The sequence below is a fragment of the Heptranchias perlo genome, chromosome 28 (assembly GCF_035084215.1).
Source record: "Heptranchias perlo isolate sHepPer1 chromosome 28, sHepPer1.hap1, whole genome shotgun sequence".
NCBI classification, from domain to species: Eukaryota; Metazoa; Chordata; class Chondrichthyes; order Hexanchiformes; family Hexanchidae; genus Heptranchias; species Heptranchias perlo.
Genome location: NC_090352.1, coordinates 24885812 through 24903312, shown reverse-complemented (window position 1 = coordinate 24903312; position 17501 = coordinate 24885812). Strand labels below are relative to the sequence as shown.

Sequence of the window (17501 nt, the reverse complement as noted above, 5' to 3'; positions counted from 1 at the left end):
TGAGATTTGGAGAGGTGAGATTTGGAGAGGTGAGGGGGTGGTTGGGGGGGGGGGGGGGGGGGGGGGGAAGAGAAAGAGGAGATAACCATGACACCAAACATTTTTAGGGGCTGAGCAAAAATGTCACCTCAAAATGTTTTACACCAGAGAGAAACAGATCAAAACAAGTGTAAAGAATAATGTTTTGTTTTACTAGTGTCAGAAAAGGCCAGAAAAGCACTATTCTTGTCCCAACCTCAAACATATAGAGATGATCAATACAGGGTCCACCTACAGTGCCAGTTCCAAGTTGGTGCTGACAAAGTTTCACACGCTCAGATGCAAAACTTGGAGAAGGTCTCCAATGCAGCTTCCTAGGATACTAAAGCCAAGTAATGAGAGATTGTGTCCAGGAAATTGTCTCACCACATTCAAGTTTGAATGCAGTATAACTCCAGTCCAGGTTGAAGTTACATTTTAAAAGGTACTCAGGAGGTCCATACAAAACTACTTTTCCACACTGGGAGAAAGCCTACATTCCTGGGTGTTCTCTCCAACATTTAAAAATAACCACCTGGGGTGTGGAGCTCTACACATCCATCTAAGCAGACATGCGCAGAGCTCCTTTGATGCTCATCTCAGTGTAAAGAAGGTGTACAGTATACACATTGCACATCACAGATACTGAGACCAGTATAACTGCAGTCAGAATCATAAGATCATTGAAAGTTTCAAACATCACACATTGTTTGAATGCTAACATTGCACGATTCCTTCAAGTTGGTGACACATTAGCTGGCAGTCAGCTAATGTGATTCCTATATTTAGAAAGGAAAATTGAACCAGTCCAGGGACTACAGACCAATTAGCTTAACCTCAATGGTAGGAAAGGAAATGGACTCCTCACACAAAGATGTAATAGAAAAACATCTAGAAACCAAAAATATAATTAAAAAGTCAGCATAGATTTCAAAAGGGAAGGTCATGCTTGATCAATCTTATTGAATTCTTTGAAGTAGTAACAGAAAAGGTAGCGCAGTAGATGTAATATATTTAGATTTTCAAAAAGCCTTCGATAAGGTACCACATACTGGACTCATGTCTAAGGTCAGGGCATGTAGAGTCAGGGGACAAGTAGCAGAATAGATGGCAAGCTGGCTGCAGAACAGAAAACAGAGAGTAGGGGTTAAAGGTAATTACTCAGACTGGCAAAAGGTGGGAAGTGGCATTCCACAGGGATCGGTGCTGGGGCCACCATTGTTCACTATTTACATAAACGATTTGGACTCTGGAATCGGAAGTACAATTTCAAAATTTGTGGACGACACCAAATTTGGGGGGGGGGTATAATTAATACCGAGGACAACTGCGACAAAATACATGAAGACATTAATAAACTTGCAGAATGGGCGTGTAATTGGCAAATGAATTTCAATATAGGTAAGTGTGAGGTATTACATTTTGGTGGGAAGAAAATGGGGGCCACGTACTGCTTGGATAATAAGAATCTAAACGGGGTAGAGGAGCAGAGGGATCTGGGGGTCCAGATACACAAATCACTAAAAGTAGCAACACAGGTTAATAAGGCCATTAAAAAAAAGCAAACCAAGCAATGGGGTTCATTTCTAGAGGGATAGAATTGAAAAGCAGAGAAGTTATGTTAAACTTGTATAGAACCTTGGTTAAGCCATACTTGGAGTACTGTGAACAGTTCTGGTCTTCATGTTATAAAAAAGATATAGACACACTGGAGAAGGTGCAAAAAAGATATACTAGGATGATACCAGAACTGAGAGGTTATACCGATCAGGAACGATTGAGCAGGCTAGGGCTCTTTTCTATAGAAAAGAGAAGACTGAGGGGTGACCTGATAGACGTCTTTAAGATTATGAAAGATTTTGATAGGGTAGACGTAGAGAAGATGTTTCCACTTGTGGGGAAGACCAGAACTAGGGGCCACAAATATGAGATAGTCACTAATAAATCCAATAGGGAATTCAGGAGAAGCTTCTTTATCCAGAGGGTGGTTGGAATGTGGAACTCACTACCACAATGAGTAGCTGAGGCAACTAGCACAGATCCATTTAAGGGGAAGCTAGATAAACATATGAGGGAGAAAGGAGTAAAAGGATATGCTAATAGGGTGAGATGAAGTAGGGAGGGAGGAGGCTCTTGTGGAACATAAACACCGGCATGGGCCTGTTGGGTCGAATGGCCTGTTTCTGTGCTGTACCAAAAAAAACTCCAAAGTATACAATAATTTCCACTTTCATTTGTGGAACTGGAATCTGGATGATTTAACAGTATTCAGAGCCACCTCTGGCTTTTGTGACACAACTGAATGTGCCCATAGAACATATACAAATTGATGATAATTGATCAAGTGACTTGTGTAAAGCTCCACTAGGGTTACTTCTCGTAGCACGATACTAAGCAATTCACTCCCTTGTGCCTATAACTGTAAACCTTTATCACCTGATCAAAACATCTTTGGATTTAACTAGGTCTATTTTGAATATACGTGAATTGCATACAAATACAAAACCAGTTTAAATAGCAAAACACAATTTGAAAAATGAGCCATAAAGACGTATAGAAAGGCATTAAAGGTGGCCTCAGGTGTAAAATAGGCCCGTTTATAGCATATCAAATGATATTGTTACAGAAATGGTTTTTCATATCACCATTTGGCAATTTAGTCACTAAGCTGTCAATTATACAACAACAGTTTACCTCACAATACACTTTCAGTTGCAGTGCATGCTGTTTTTATTATTGGACACAGTTGACTAATTTGACGAGTCAAAGCACCAACTGTTTATTCTGCCATACCTCTGTAATGATATTGCATTCCTGGCCGGTAATGAAACATGGCACTTTCCACAGCTTGTAATGTAACTCATTAAATAAGTTAACAACATGCATTTTGCAAACAAGGTCAAATAATTATTATGCAGTTTGACCCTTCCAATCACCTTCATTCAACACAATATGTACATCAATCAAAATGCCAAGTTACAAAAGTCCTAATTTTACATTTATCCAATATATAGTAAAGCTCAAACTCAAAAGCACTGCTCTGCTTCATCATTCGTTTGTGGCTGAGGGGCTAAATCAAAAGGAATTTGCACACTTGAAATAAAACAAAACAATCAACCAAAAATAGTGTGTTTACTATGCAAGCAGTACATAGTAAATGTGGTTTAGAAACACAAGCTTATTCAGAACCTTTTAAAGATTAGCATATTTTTGGCTACTTTGCTGATTAGACAGACTGACTAATGCTTTCTTGAAAGATTTTATTTGCAAAATCAATTATTGCTTCTAACCCAGATTAATCAAAGCCACTTTATTACATGCAATTATTTAAATTTGGATTTTCTTACATATCCTTACACTCTGAGTCCCGTACTAAAGGCTCAAACCATTTTCTTTCGCCTTGCCTGTCTCATGCACTTTTAGTGGCCATCTATTGGGTGCCATTAGATCTCCAGCTTGTCTTCTCAGCTGGGGAAGATGCGTGACACGGTGAAGACAATATAAAATATCAACAGGTGCAATATTATAAAATACATCTTAAAGCAGGCCTTAAGTGTAACATCATATTTGATGAGTGGAAGAGTTGGCACTAGATAAAAAGATGAAGTGCTGCAACACTCCAAAGGCCACGTTGCTTCAAGAATCAATGGCAAGCAATAGAATAAGGAAGGACCAGCGCAAAGCAATGTGTTCAGGAGGATTCCAACCTGGTTGTGGTTTTTGATTGTGAAATCTGTGGGGGAACCTGGCCATTTTAGTAATCAGCAAATTCCCGCAGTCAGATACAGAATCAGTATCAACAAGTAATGAAAATCCCTATCTGGGGGTCGTCAAACAAACATGAAACAGACAACTAAACACACTTACTGTCCTTCAAAGCAGTTGCAAATTCTGGTCCACCTTTCTTTTTGAAGGTAGGCAAGGAGTCTGGCTGTGGAAGCTGATTGGCAGTCACAAGAGCTTTCTGTAGTCGGATTCGTCCTTCGAGTATTTGATCCCACAACGCTTTAAAACAGAGGATGCAAATAATTTTAATTCCTTCTACTTCAGACTGCTTGCCTCGTCAATATTTAAGCAATAAATGGGCACATACAAGTGTAATCAGTTGGAATTGAGGAAACATAGATTGAAGGGTGAGACAAGAAGCGGTTTATCAAATTGCTGTCTTCAATGCGAGCATTCAGGAAGGCTAATGGTATGTTGGCCTTCATTGCAAGAAGATTTGAGTACAGGAGCAGGGATGTCTTACTGCAGTTATACAGGGCCTTGGTGAGACCACATTTGGAGTATTGTGTGCAGTTTTGGTCTCCTTATCGGAGGATGAATGTCCTTGCCATGGAGGGAGTGCAACAAAGGTTTACCAGACTGATTCCTGGGATGGCAGGACTGACGTATGAGGAGAGATTGGGTCGACTAGGCCTATATTCACTAGAGTTTAGAAGAATGAGAGGTGATCTCATCGAAACATATAAAATTCTAACAGGACTAGACAGACTAGATGCAGGGAGGATGTTCCTGATGGTTGGGGAGTCCAGAACCAGGGGTCACAGTCTCAGGATACGGGATATGCCATTTAGAACCGAGATGAGGAGAAATTTCTTCACTCAGAGGGTGGTGAACCTGTGGAATTCTCTACCACAGAAGGCAGTGGAGGCCAAGTCATTAGATGTATTCAAGGAGATAGATATATTTCTTAATGCTAAAGGGATCAAGGGATATGGGGAAAAAGCAGGAACAGGGTACTGAGTTAAACGATCAGCCATGATCATTTTGAATGGCTGAGCAGGCCCGAAGGGCCTACTTTTGCTCCTATTTGCTATGTTTCTATGTAATTGCAAACTACAGTATGCCTTCAAGTTATTGTGACCCAATTTATTTTTTGTCTTACACAGATCAGCAAGGTTAGAGGTAACTTTAACATGGTCCTTAAATCTGCTAATACCTTAGACACTACTGCCTCAGACTCCACTCTGTCCCTCAACCTAAATTGGAGGGTATCAGAATAACCAACCATAACTTAAGAAAGGCACCCAATTAAATCGATCAGAAAGGAATCGGTTTAATTCCCTGGCCCAAATAGAGTTAGCTGAATTATCAGTGGTGTGCTTAGCACCTTGGGCTACCGTCAGACTGGGGGAAGTGCAACTCCTGATTTGTGTCCATTAATCTCTGCTAGAAAGTGTGCATTTCTGCTGGAGAACAGTCAGGTTGGGTTAAGATATCCCCATGGTTGAATGTCCTGCCGAGACCAGTGTCTAGGCTCATGCATTAATAATGGACAAGGTATCGAAGGACTGTCAGTAACTATTGAATCCTACCCAGCATCAGTCAGTGCTTTAGGAGAGGCAGAAAAAAATTGGGGAAAAAGGAAGAGACCATCTGGTGAGGAACATCCAGGAAATAAAAACTCTTCCATGAATATAGTTCAAAATCAGCTCTCGTCAGCTGAAAGATAGTGCATGCAAAAAAAGCTTTCATGAGCAGAATGTGAGACAAGACAAACCAGCTTAATTTCAAAGCCCATGTGGAACGTTTAGAAATCTACCTGGAGCTTTAATCAAGCAGGCATTTCTAAACCAGTGAAAGTAAGATTTGAATCTTAGCAAATATCAGGAGTACAATTTTAAGATAATTAATTCATTTTTTTTTAAAAAAGCAATGAAAATAAAAAGGCTCAGTCCCAATTCCATTCAATGTCCTTAATGCATCACTATCCCTTGATTCTCTCAGTTTGGGCAGAATGAAAACCACAACTGAATCCTAAATGACGAAGGCAGATTGGAGCAAGAGTCTTGGCTTACACTGGCACCTCAGTATCTGCTGGCCATCAATTGCATTTAGTTCGATCCATTTTTAATTCCTGCCCTCCCTCTTGCTGAGGTATGGTTCCACAGCCACCAGTAGCCTTTATGTATCTTGCCCAAGTAGCCATTCTTCATGTGTCAGTCAACATGACAAACATGCTATTTGTTTGTGAAGCGCATCACAACCAAGCCAGGTCCTGTTCTCACCTGACATCCACACACATACATTTTCCAGCAAAGATCACTGGATAGTAATCACTGGCTGATTTTATCCCCTTCCAAGCATGGGGTCACTGAGGCCAAATGTAGCATCACAAATGCCCAGCAGACATCAGCTACTGGGAGCATAAACTGAGAAGTGAACCTTGGAACTTCTTGTCGGTTTGCCATTGCACTCCGATCAGGATGGATCTCTGGTCATCTTTAAATTCAAAGAAGTGAAGCAGTGACTGAACTCAATCTAGAGTCATCATAAAGACCAGTCTTTTGCAGATCAACAACTCAATGCATTGCATTTTTAGCATTTTGCTTTAACTGTACAATGTTCTTATGTTATACTAGCAGATATCCATAACATTGCTCACATGTAGTCTAGGGATAGGAGAATGTATGTGATGATTACCTGCTAACCTGAATGCTACTGCTTTAAATAAGTAAATGCAAGTAATTGTAGCCAGTTAGGTCAGAGAGCAATTGTAATTGATTGTAAATTTCAGGCTCCAGAGCAAAATAGTGTGACATCTGGCGCATGGTGAATGCATACTAGATGCAAAGCTTTTATATGTAGGTCTTCTGTGACATTGCACACAGTAAATCAGATGGTATGCTGTTTTATAAAGAACAGGAGTTTTATATCATGTAATACATAATATATTGGTCTGCTAAGCTGGAACTGTATCCCTTTAAAGTAACAAAAGTTTAATTGTTGTTAAGTAAACACAAGCTCAGGTCATGGTTTAATTGTTATTTGGTTTGGGAACTTTGCAAACTGTAAAGTATGTCAGTTTCAGCTTCAGGCAAAAGTATCCTGGATAAAGAAAATGGCTCCCAACCCTTCCTTTCTTTCCAAAAACAGATTGTTTTGCATAAATATCCAGTGGTGTTGCTCATGCTCAATTGGGGATATGTTGTTTTATAAGGGCAGAAATATTATACCATGTAAAACAATGTATTATTTTTCTGCCAACATGTGTCTATTTAAGGTGACAAAGTTACACAAACACTGGGTGAGTTTGTAGAGAGGTTAATTAAGAGCCTATAAATATTTTGGCTCTGGTATTTTGCATTCTTGAAGAATTGCTTTGTTTCTTCAGACTTTTTTTTGAAGCGAGGACTACACAGAAATTTGGCTGCAACATTAGTTGTGATGAGAAATATGCGCTAGGCGTACTGTTTTTACAATGAAAACAGAAATTGCTGGAAAAGCTCAGCAAATGAGGCAGCATCTGTGGAGAAGGAAATAATTAACATTTCGGGTCGAAGACCTCTCGTCAGAACTGGAAGATATTTTAAAAAGTTAACATTTTTAAGCAAGTACAGAGCCAGAAAAGGGGGGGGGGGGGTGGAGGTAGGAAAGAACAAAAGAGAAGGTCTGTGACAGGGTAGAGGACAAAAGCGATGATGGTGAAAGGCAAGGAGGCTGATAGTGGGACAGGTTAAGAAGCAAAAGATGGGTCCAGAGTAGCTGCGAATGGCAACAGCAGAATCATTACCATCACTCGCTGTCCGAAAAAATGGGAGCAGTGGTTCTGGTCTGAAGTTATTGAAATCGATGTCAAATCCAGAGGATTATAAAGTGCTTAAAACGAAAGATGAGGTGCTGTTCCTCGAGCTTCATTGGAACAGTGTAATAGGCAGAGGACAGAGAGGTCACAGTGGGAGCGGGACAGGGAATTAAAATGGCGAGCGACCGGCAGGTCAGGACCACGCTTGCAGACAGAGCGGAAGCGTTCAGCAAAGCGATCACCCAATCTGCGTTTGGTCTCCCCAATGTAGATTTTCACATCGTTCACCTGACGAAGGAGGAAGCCTCCGAAAGCTTGTGAATTTAAAATAAAATTGCTGGACTATAACTTGGTGTTGTAAAATTGTTTACAATGTAGAGGAGACAGCATTGTGAGCAGCGAATACAGTATACTAAATTGAAAGAAGTGTTTTTATAATAGTTGATAAGTCAGAGAATGCACTCTTTTAGAATGTCAGGAACATTATACCGTACGAAGTGTAGGTGTGTCTCTCATTAAGGCTACAAAATCTATTTGCTATTAAGTTAGAACTGGGTTCATAGAAGTCAATTTAAAAGCTGCTGATGTTAAGTAAACAGTGAGTAAGTTAATTAATTAAAAGACGGCAGATATCCTGGCTCTAGAATTTAATGTTTCTGGGAGTTCTTTATCCTTCTTTTCGAAGTTCAACACAAAGTGGAGTGCGATAGATAGGAACTGTGCTGTTTATATTACCAAGTATGATGATCCTACTTCAAAACATGATTAAACGGTGGGAGTGTCAAAATGGCAGCAGAAGCAAGACAAAAATGTCTGTCTCAACAGGTGAGAAATACAGTAATGAAAACCACTGTGGAACTGTACCCAGGAGCACTGAATGTTTAAAATAAATCTTACACAAGTATTTCTGAAATACTGAAATGAAGAATCAGACATTCTGAAAACAATAGGTAGAAAGAACTACAAGAGTAAAGGATAGGATTTTTCTAATACTTCTACTTGGTCAGTCACTGAGAGGCAAAGCTGTCCAAAGCCTGCTAAGGAGGTCACACTTTAATAACAGGCCCATCACAAAAGTTACCGGAAGCAATTCATACAGGCAAACATAAAATAGCGTTTACCCGAATACAGGAAAACACAGTTACTAAATCTAATCCAGAAAAAACATACAATTTGGTTAATACTCACATGAGCAATGCAACAAATTAAAGGAAGTAATCTCTAGTTAGTGCCTTGAACCATTTTTGCAAGTTTAGTCTCCTCTGGTGTTCATAGCGGGCAAGAGATATGCCTCTTTGATTCTACTGGAGGAAGTAGGAAGACTGCCTCAACTATGAGAAAGCCAACCTGTCACAGCAGAAATTACTGCCATGCTTTATTCAAGCATCAGAATTTCCTGTTACCTTCCAATACTACACAAACTTGCATCAGAAATACTACATTGTCCACAAATTGTAGGGCTTTTTAGTAGGTGGGAGGGGGAAGAAGAGAAGGCAAGTATAAAGTTATGAATCAAAACAAGTCTTATCGGGTACACTTGTGTTTAAAAAAAAACCTCAAGTCTCTACATGGGTTGGAAAGCCGAAAACATACACCCCAAGGAAGCTTGGATTCAATCATCACACTTACTCAGAACATATTCTTCTGTCAGATTCGAATGCGTACGTTTTTCTTTGATCTTTATCAGCTTATTCCGACTTCCCCCTAAGTTTCCCTGAGAGAGTCAGCCACCAAAAATGCATGAAAGAACCTAAGGGTATGTCTTTCCTGCAGAAAAGCACCTAGTTTCTGCCTGACACCAGGGTTGAGATTGGTACATAGAATTTTGGGCAGAAGCCTACATCTTCCTATAAAGCAGTGCAGCACATTGGGGCATCAATATATTCACCAAATCATCCAGTTTTCACCAGGCTATGTTGTCGCAAGGTTCATGCAATATTTTTGAACTGTAGCACGGTAACATGGAGGGAATTCTCAGTCATAACACCATTAAAATTGCAAAGCATCCTTAAAGAATATTATTTTTATTGAAAACCAACAGAATCAAACCTCCCCTGCACAAGAAAGCCTCCCATCACATAATGGTATTGACTGAATGTGAAAAACCCCAGATCAACTTCACACTGTAATACCAAGGTGAAGGATGTAGCATGGTGGGAATAGTAAAAATGTAACACGAGGTCATGAAAAAAAGGGGAAATTTTGCTTTTTGACTGAACATATATGTCCTCTGTATGTCTAATGTAAACATAAGACCAGAATAACCACATTATCACCAATACAAAAAAAATGTTAACGTACCTATTTGGTTTTTTACTGACTGTCCCTTCTCCACCTCTTCGGCCACTTTTTCCTTGGAGAAAGTCATTACTGTAACATTGTCTTTCTCCACATCGTCATCACTTCGGTCATCATCATCCTCCTCCTCCTCCTCCTCCTCTTCACCACTATCATCACTTTCTCCAATATCATCCATTCCTTCTGTGAATTTCTTAAAGTCTTTGATTTTTTGGAAGTCAAAATTACATTCTTTCATCTTATTACACAAAGGTTCTGTGTTGTTCTCTTCTTCCTCATCATCTTCTTCATCCTCAGTGCTTTCCATGTCCTCAGTTGTTTCTTTCTCGTTATCTAACAATTATGGACAAAAAATGTTAACAGTTTAAAACAGGTTTCTTAAGACTAAATGCTTTTGCCTGCTTGCTTAGCAAATATTTAACATAAATTAGAAACATACATTTTATGTACGCATTGAAAGGATATGTAAAATAGTTCAGAATTCCCCATCTCACCCATCTATATGTTTATACCGCATGACCTACTTGGAATTCTCTTCAGCTTTAAGATTTTGCTAAACTGGTGATAGATCTACAACCCTGCAACATCTTAAGCTGGCAGCACTCACAACTTAATTTTTCATCAGCTATACAAATTGAAACCATAAAATTAACCAGATGACCCAATTTGGTAGGAACTCTGCTACCAGGTTACGTTGCTACAAGGTATATGCATATTTTCAAAATGTAGTAGGCTTACATGAAGGGAATTCATGGTCACAGACACCATCAAATGTTTAAAGCAAACACTGCAAACATTGATAAATAGCTGTGAACTGTACAGTATGCAAGGTGCAATTCAAGGAGATTCATTCAATGCCTTCTCTTGAAATATGTTTTCTTTTATTTCCAAGAGCAAGATATACTGGACAACGTCCAAGAGGCAAAGTCATGAGTTGTGCAGCCGTGTGACCGGCAGTTATTTAATAAAAATAAATTCACAGGTACGCAGAGTGTAGTCACCTCTATTTAAAGTGACTCAAAGTAGGGAATTACAGGGCATTTGGGACCTACAACCATGACAATAATTTATATTCAGTTAAATGTCAGCTGCTTACATTGGCAAGTCAATTCTACTTCCATTTACATGTTATATTTAAAGCCCAAACTACACACATTTACCATCTGTATAAATTACCTAACTTTTATGCAGAATCCAAATACAGCCCATTAAAAATTCAAAACCGCATTTTGGAAACTATTCTAATGTAGCTAAAAATAAAAAGGTAATGTGCTATTTTTTGTAAAGATTTTATTCTCTCCCTTTCAAGCTAGAAGAGAAAGCCGCAACCATGTGACAACAATAAATCAATTATTACCCATAAGATTGCGATAATATAAAGCATTCAAACTACTTGGGAAGGATCTGAATCCCAAGTCCTTAAGTGATTAGGACTGCTTGAAACTATGAAAATGCAGAGGCATATCACTCACCTGATGCACCAGACAAAGAATCCTCTCCAGCCTCTTGCTGCAATGCCTTTCGAGAGGTTGCTTGCCCAGCATACCTCCTGTCTGTATCAGACAGCAAAACTGAAGCATGTTTCCGCAGTTTACTGTCAAATGTCCAGTCATCATCTCCCTCATCAAACCTGTCAATTACTTTGGCAATAGTTGCTGTGAAGCAAAGAGAAAACTTTAGTCCCAGCATGCACTTGGTTTTAACAGTAAGACAATCTAGCTATAGCTAGCATGTAAACTGCTCAACCCACTACAATAAAGGTTGCAAGTCTGTTTCATTATAAAATTGTTAAAGAAGCAATATTTCTTAATTGGCACAGGTGACAGTTATAATTTATTTCTATTGATTATTTTTAAAGTTTGCTGCTACCCTGCTAGCACTGACATGTTCAGAGTGGGTGAGTTGAGTGGGCTGCAGCAGTGTGTTGCTTCTTACCTGCAGTCTGATTCTCCATCAATAGCTGCCCATGGGACAGAAGCACTTGTTTCACCACTATGTCTGACACTCCAGCTAATCGAAGGGAACAGCTGGTTTAGCACAGCACTAAAATAAACTTTTAATAGTATCCTAGATACAATATTCAATGGTACAATGTACCTTTTGTTTCTGAATAAAATTGTTCAATTGTCCACATACGTTAAAAAAAAAGGTTGCTGTAAATTGGTTTGTGGCACAATGCAATTACTCTAGATGCTCAAGCTGCAGCCAGTGGTCCACAGCCCATAAAACCCAAAAAACTCAGACCTTTTTGCACTAATATTTCTGGGCTGGGGTGTCCTATTTGAATTTCAGGTGCCCAACATTTTGCAAAAAGATTTTCTTAGTACTGTCGGTGGATAAATCCCAAATGAGAACACCAAGATTCTCTGGACATGGGCAGGTCGGCTGCAGCGCAGCATAATAAGGACAACTTACCAGCCAAGAATGTGGCAGAGGACCAGCAGTTGTTTGTGTGAGGTGAGGTGCCTGATGTTTAGGCATGTGGATCTGTTGAGAACAGCTCCACCTAGTTCAGAGGTGCAAATCGGCAGCTGGGAGAATCAGTGAGTCACATGGGAATAATTGACCAGAGCTCAGTTTAGGAAATAAGGTTCAAAAGAGCAAGTTACATGTGACAGGAAGTACACAGCGCATGCAAGACTTTTCAAAATATATATCGTTTTAATATGTTAAAAATGCTTCCAAATCTAATTTCTCAACATGATATGGTTGTCTGTCATGCATGAAATCACAAGCCTGTTTAAGGCCCTACTGCAGTATGAGAGCAAAATGCTTACGGCTATAGTCAATTATTAATGAAACCCCTTCATTTACGACAACATCCTAGGATCAGTAAGCACTTCTGAACAGCAGGTATATATGAAGCGACCAGTACTACAGCATATTGTATAGTCACACACACACACACCTCAAATTCTGAAATGGAACTGTTTGATGCCATTTTCCATAAAATTCGCACCTTATTACAGGGCATCACCGAACTGCATCAAAATAATCTTTTGGTTAAAAAATTAGTAATTTTTAAGAGCAAGGAGCTGCTCATCACGCAAACTACCTTCTTCAGATGGCCATTTTGTTTCCTTTTTCTCAAGCCACCAAATGAAGTACTGGACAAAAATTAGACCACAAAACAAAAGTGGTGTCTGTGGACAAATTTTCCATCCCGACTGTCCCATCTTACCACCAGGGTATGCATATCACCAACAGGGGACAGAGCAGGGTGGAGAAACATATGGATAACACTCAATGCCAAGCTGTTAAATATGAAAGTGTCAAAAGCTGATGAGCATCACAGGTGAAAATGAGTTGTGATTAGAATTAATTTAATATTCAAAAGGTTTGCAATCAAATCTTCTGTTTATGGAAGAATAAAAATTCCATTATTACATTTTGTCAGCATCTATTGTTAGCACAGAGGGCACTTTAGTGCCTTCCATTTCTATTAAAAGTGCCTTCCAAATCTCCAGATAATTTGGTCCACCATCATGAAAATCACATTAGTGGAAATTACAGTTAGAAATTATGACCTGGCACAGCCCCAACTGCCCTATATTTTAATAATGTATTGAAGCTAGTTTAATTTTTAGCTGTGACTCACTGGTACTGTAAATACTACAAAATAAACTACAAACAAGTGACCTTAATGCCAAGCAGAACTAGGCTTCCCCTTTAACTCCTTCTCAGATCTAATTTGGAAACGCTTTGATGTATTGTGATATTTGGAGTGTCAGTGAATCACAGAGCTCAGTGTACAAAAATCAAAAGCTCTGTGACAAATTCAAACAGTTTTTAAAGCTGTGGCTGACACTCCAGTACAATATTGAGAGTATGTGGCACTATTGGAGGTGCTATCTTTCAAATGGGACATTAAACCTAGTTTCCATCTGCCCCCTCAGGTGCATATAAATGATGCCATGGCACTATTGGAAGAAAAGCCAAGAAGTTCTCTCAGAATCCTGGCTAATTATTTATTCCCTCAACCAGCAGAACAAAAACAGTTTAATTGGTCATTATTCTGACTGCTGTTTGTGGGACCTTGCTGTGCATTCATTTGCTACAGTGTTTCCCCACATTACAACAGTGATTATACTTCAAAAGTAATTCATTTGCTGCAAAGCGCTTTGGGGTGTCCTAAGGACATGAAGGCGCTATATAAATGCAAGTTCTTTTTCTTTTAGCAGAATATAGGGAAAAGTCCCAAAACTGAACTTTTATGCAAACAAGAAACCATTGAAATGAAACAAAAAATAGTATACCTCCACACTTATAAATATACACTAAAATAACACTTGATTTACACTAAAATAAATCTATAATTTTGCATCTGTTAGGCTTTAACTGCAAACAATCCACTAACATGTCTAATATTGTCACCATGATACAGTTCCAACTTTTGTTCAGGAAACCAGATAAGATTAGTTCACCTTCAAGACAACTGATACAGCCTTCCAACTTTCTCAGTATGAAGGAAAATTTATCCAATCATTCCTATTAAAGGAAAGAACTAACATTTATATAGCATCTTTCACATCCTCGGGATGTCCCAAAGTGCTTCCACACCAACGATTTTTTTTGATATGTAGTCACTGTTGTTATGTAGGCAAACGTAGCAACCAATTTGTGCACAGCAAGTCTCCGCAAGCAGCGAGATTAATTACCAATGAATCTGTTTCGTTTATATTGTTTGAGTGGTAAATGTTGGACACCAGGAAGATTCCCATGCTCTTTGAAAAATGCGATAGGGTCTTTTATGTTCACCTTGGTTTAATGTCTCATCTGAAATACCGGCACCTCCGACAATGCAGCACTCCCTCAGTATTACACTGGGGTGTCAAATCTAGATTATGTACTTAAGTCCCTGGTGTGGGGGCTTGAACCCAGGGGAAAGAGCACCATCATTGATGTGCCAGGGGATTGAGCTCATAACTGGCAAATGATGTTCAACTTAAAAAAGCACATATGTGTAGGTCAAATGCTGAACATACATACTCTAGTGCATGGATCTCTAAAGGTTCATGAATAATGCTGTGAAGCAACAGCTAGAGCGAATAGGTTGTAATTACAGGACAATTAACTACAAGACAAAGCATTCTTTTTTGTCCTTGTACAGGACCTTGATTAGGTTTCAGTTAGAATAATGTGTCCAGTTTTGGTTGTCTCACATGGTGAATGATGTTGAGGCTTTGGAAAGGGTGCAGAAGAAGGCCATCAGATCAATCTCCAGTTTAAAGCATCTTAGTTACCAAGACAGACTCAAAGAGCTGGGACTGTACACTTTACAGAAGCAAAGACCAGTGTTATATGTTTTGATCAAGATTTATAAGATGATGAAGGGAATTGATTGTGTTTGTGTAGACAGTTTGTTTTAACTAAATAGGCTAGGGAGGACCAAGGGGTCACAATTTCAAGTTATGCAAGGCCTGAACTAATTTTTGATTGCCTAAAAGGGGTTAGAGAAGAATTTTCCAGATTTTTTTCCCCTAATTGACCTGGGTTTTTCCATCTCTCCCAAGGGATAACATGGCTTTCAGGTGGGGTGGGGAGTGTATGTATGGTCATGCACAAGGAATTGCAGTTGTGTGGGTGGACCAGTGGGTCTATTGCTGTCCATCAAGGCTGACAAGGCAAAATGCATGAGTGGAAACAGAGAGGGGGAGGCATGATGTAATATTACCTTTGCACCAACACTAAACTAGCAGCATAAATCCAGAGTCAAGGGCCGACCTAACTCCTCAAAATGGCAGTGTTGCACCACTTTGGTACCACAAAATGTAAATTCAGTGTGGGGGTTAAATCTGGATTCAGGGTAACTAGAAATGCACCGAGGGAACACTGTGGATAGGTGAGCTAGGTGGACCTATGGTCTTCTGCCAGAAACTGTTACTGTTACAAAGTACTCAAGAGGGCTGAGCATATTCTAAATCCATCCAAGTTCAATGTAAATGTTTTGAAAGCAGGGATTCTCCCTCTCTGCTTTCTAAACATTTAAATTTTCAAACTGTTGGGTGAGAGCTGTGCCCACGCCTGTATCTAGCTCTCTCATGTGTAAGATTATTACACAGTTCCAGCCAGGCAATATAAACGCTGTTCTGCTCGGCTGGAAACCGACAGACCAGCACTTGCATTGTAAATGCGCCCTTAAGCAGGACCGGTGGCCCTTCCTAACCCAGCTGGGACTGGCTGACTGCTTCAAACCAGCAGATCTCAGACTGAACCATGCTCCACAAACTCTGCCCATTGTAAGACGGTCTTAAACTTTCAGCAGTATCCAGGTGATAAAATAATGTACATTTAATCAACATAACGAAAGAGCTCAGAACCAAACAAGCTGCAAACTTCAATTAGCGACTCCAGCACCTAAAGTTTCACTTGTTGTCTACATTTAAACCGTACCGGGGGCACAGGCCGCGCCGTTAAGCGGGGTCCCGCTGTCGCCCCGAGTCGGGGACAGAAACCGGGCCCCGAGCTCTCGCTCGCAGCAACAGCCGCCGCCAGACTCCCACAGGCCGGGTGATAAAACATTTAATTATTCTGTTAGAGGACGAGCTCCTCTAGCCGGAGACCGAACACGCTTCAATCGGAGGCCCCGTTACCTTCATCCTGCTCGTCCGCCGGGTCTTTAAAGGTCGGTAAAGGGTTTAACAAGTCCTCCAACTGCTGCGAGATGGACGCCGCCATCTTACCCCCAACCTTCAGCGCGAATGGAGCCTATTCAGGATGACGTATGTCCAATTAGAACCCTGACTTCCGGCTCTGTCTGACACACAGTGCTGATCACCAACACACTTTCAACATATTTTACAACATTTAGTGTTCAGCTTCTTCAAGATCCTTCTTATTACATAAACCTTTTTTTTTGGGAGGAGGAGGGGGGGGGGGAGTGTTTTTTTTTTGCTCGTTCTTTCTGCAGTAAGAAACTGCATATTTGTGATCATAATTGTAACAAGGATATTACATTTTTCGAATTATATCGCACTAAAGAGGTACAGCCGTAAAATATTGAATAATATCTTATTTCTAGAGAATACAGCAACCGAAATCTATTTAGAATTCTAATGAAATTGACAGGCAAACATTTCGCCCCTATTTTTCCACTCTCGTGGGTCATGGCTTTAAATTTTCCTGATGTTGAGACTTTTAGCTTATTCACAACCAAGGAGACTTTATTAATATTTAATCACTGTGAAACCACAATAGAATTATGTCAATGAAAATATTAACAACGATTATTTCAATACATACATGTGATGCATATAGTGAAAACTAAACAAATATAATTTTAATTTGTATTTGTGCTTCCCGTTATTATTCACCATAACGTCATATATAGTGTATGAAGCATATGATAACATGGTTAATATTATCAAATTAAAATATTCATAATCGATAAATAAATGATTGAAAATCTATTGCAGCGTAATTCAAACAATATTTTATTTATTTTAACGCGCTTTTTAATTAATTTAACCAATTGGCTTAAATCACTGTTAAATGTTGAAAAACAACTTACGTTGTTTAATAAAATTGTTTTAAAATTAATAATATAGTCAAATTGTACGCCCAGAAAATATAAATTCAGGTAAATATAATAGGCCGTACGGAGAACGATTGGAGGATATGCAAAATACAATGGAATGCTGTTAAAATGTACAGAACA

At 39.4% G+C, this 17501-nt stretch overlaps 1 protein-coding gene across 1 annotated transcript in view; it reads right to left on the bottom strand.

The window, feature by feature from the left end:
- The window catches only part of aatf (apoptosis antagonizing transcription factor), an 88260-nt gene extending 71693 nt beyond the window's left edge, over positions 1–16567 (bottom strand). The window contains exons 1-4 of the mRNA XM_068008233.1: positions 16438–16567; positions 11317–11499; positions 9848–10177; positions 3886–4023 (exon numbers count right to left, since the gene is read on the bottom strand). Coding sequence (XP_067864334.1) covers positions 3886–4023; positions 9848–10177; positions 11317–11499; positions 16438–16522 — 736 coding nt within the window. The 5' untranslated portion in view covers positions 16523–16567. The remainder of the gene's footprint in view (positions 1–3885; positions 4024–9847; positions 10178–11316; positions 11500–16437) is intronic.
- Positions 16568–17501: the final 934 nt, after the last annotated feature.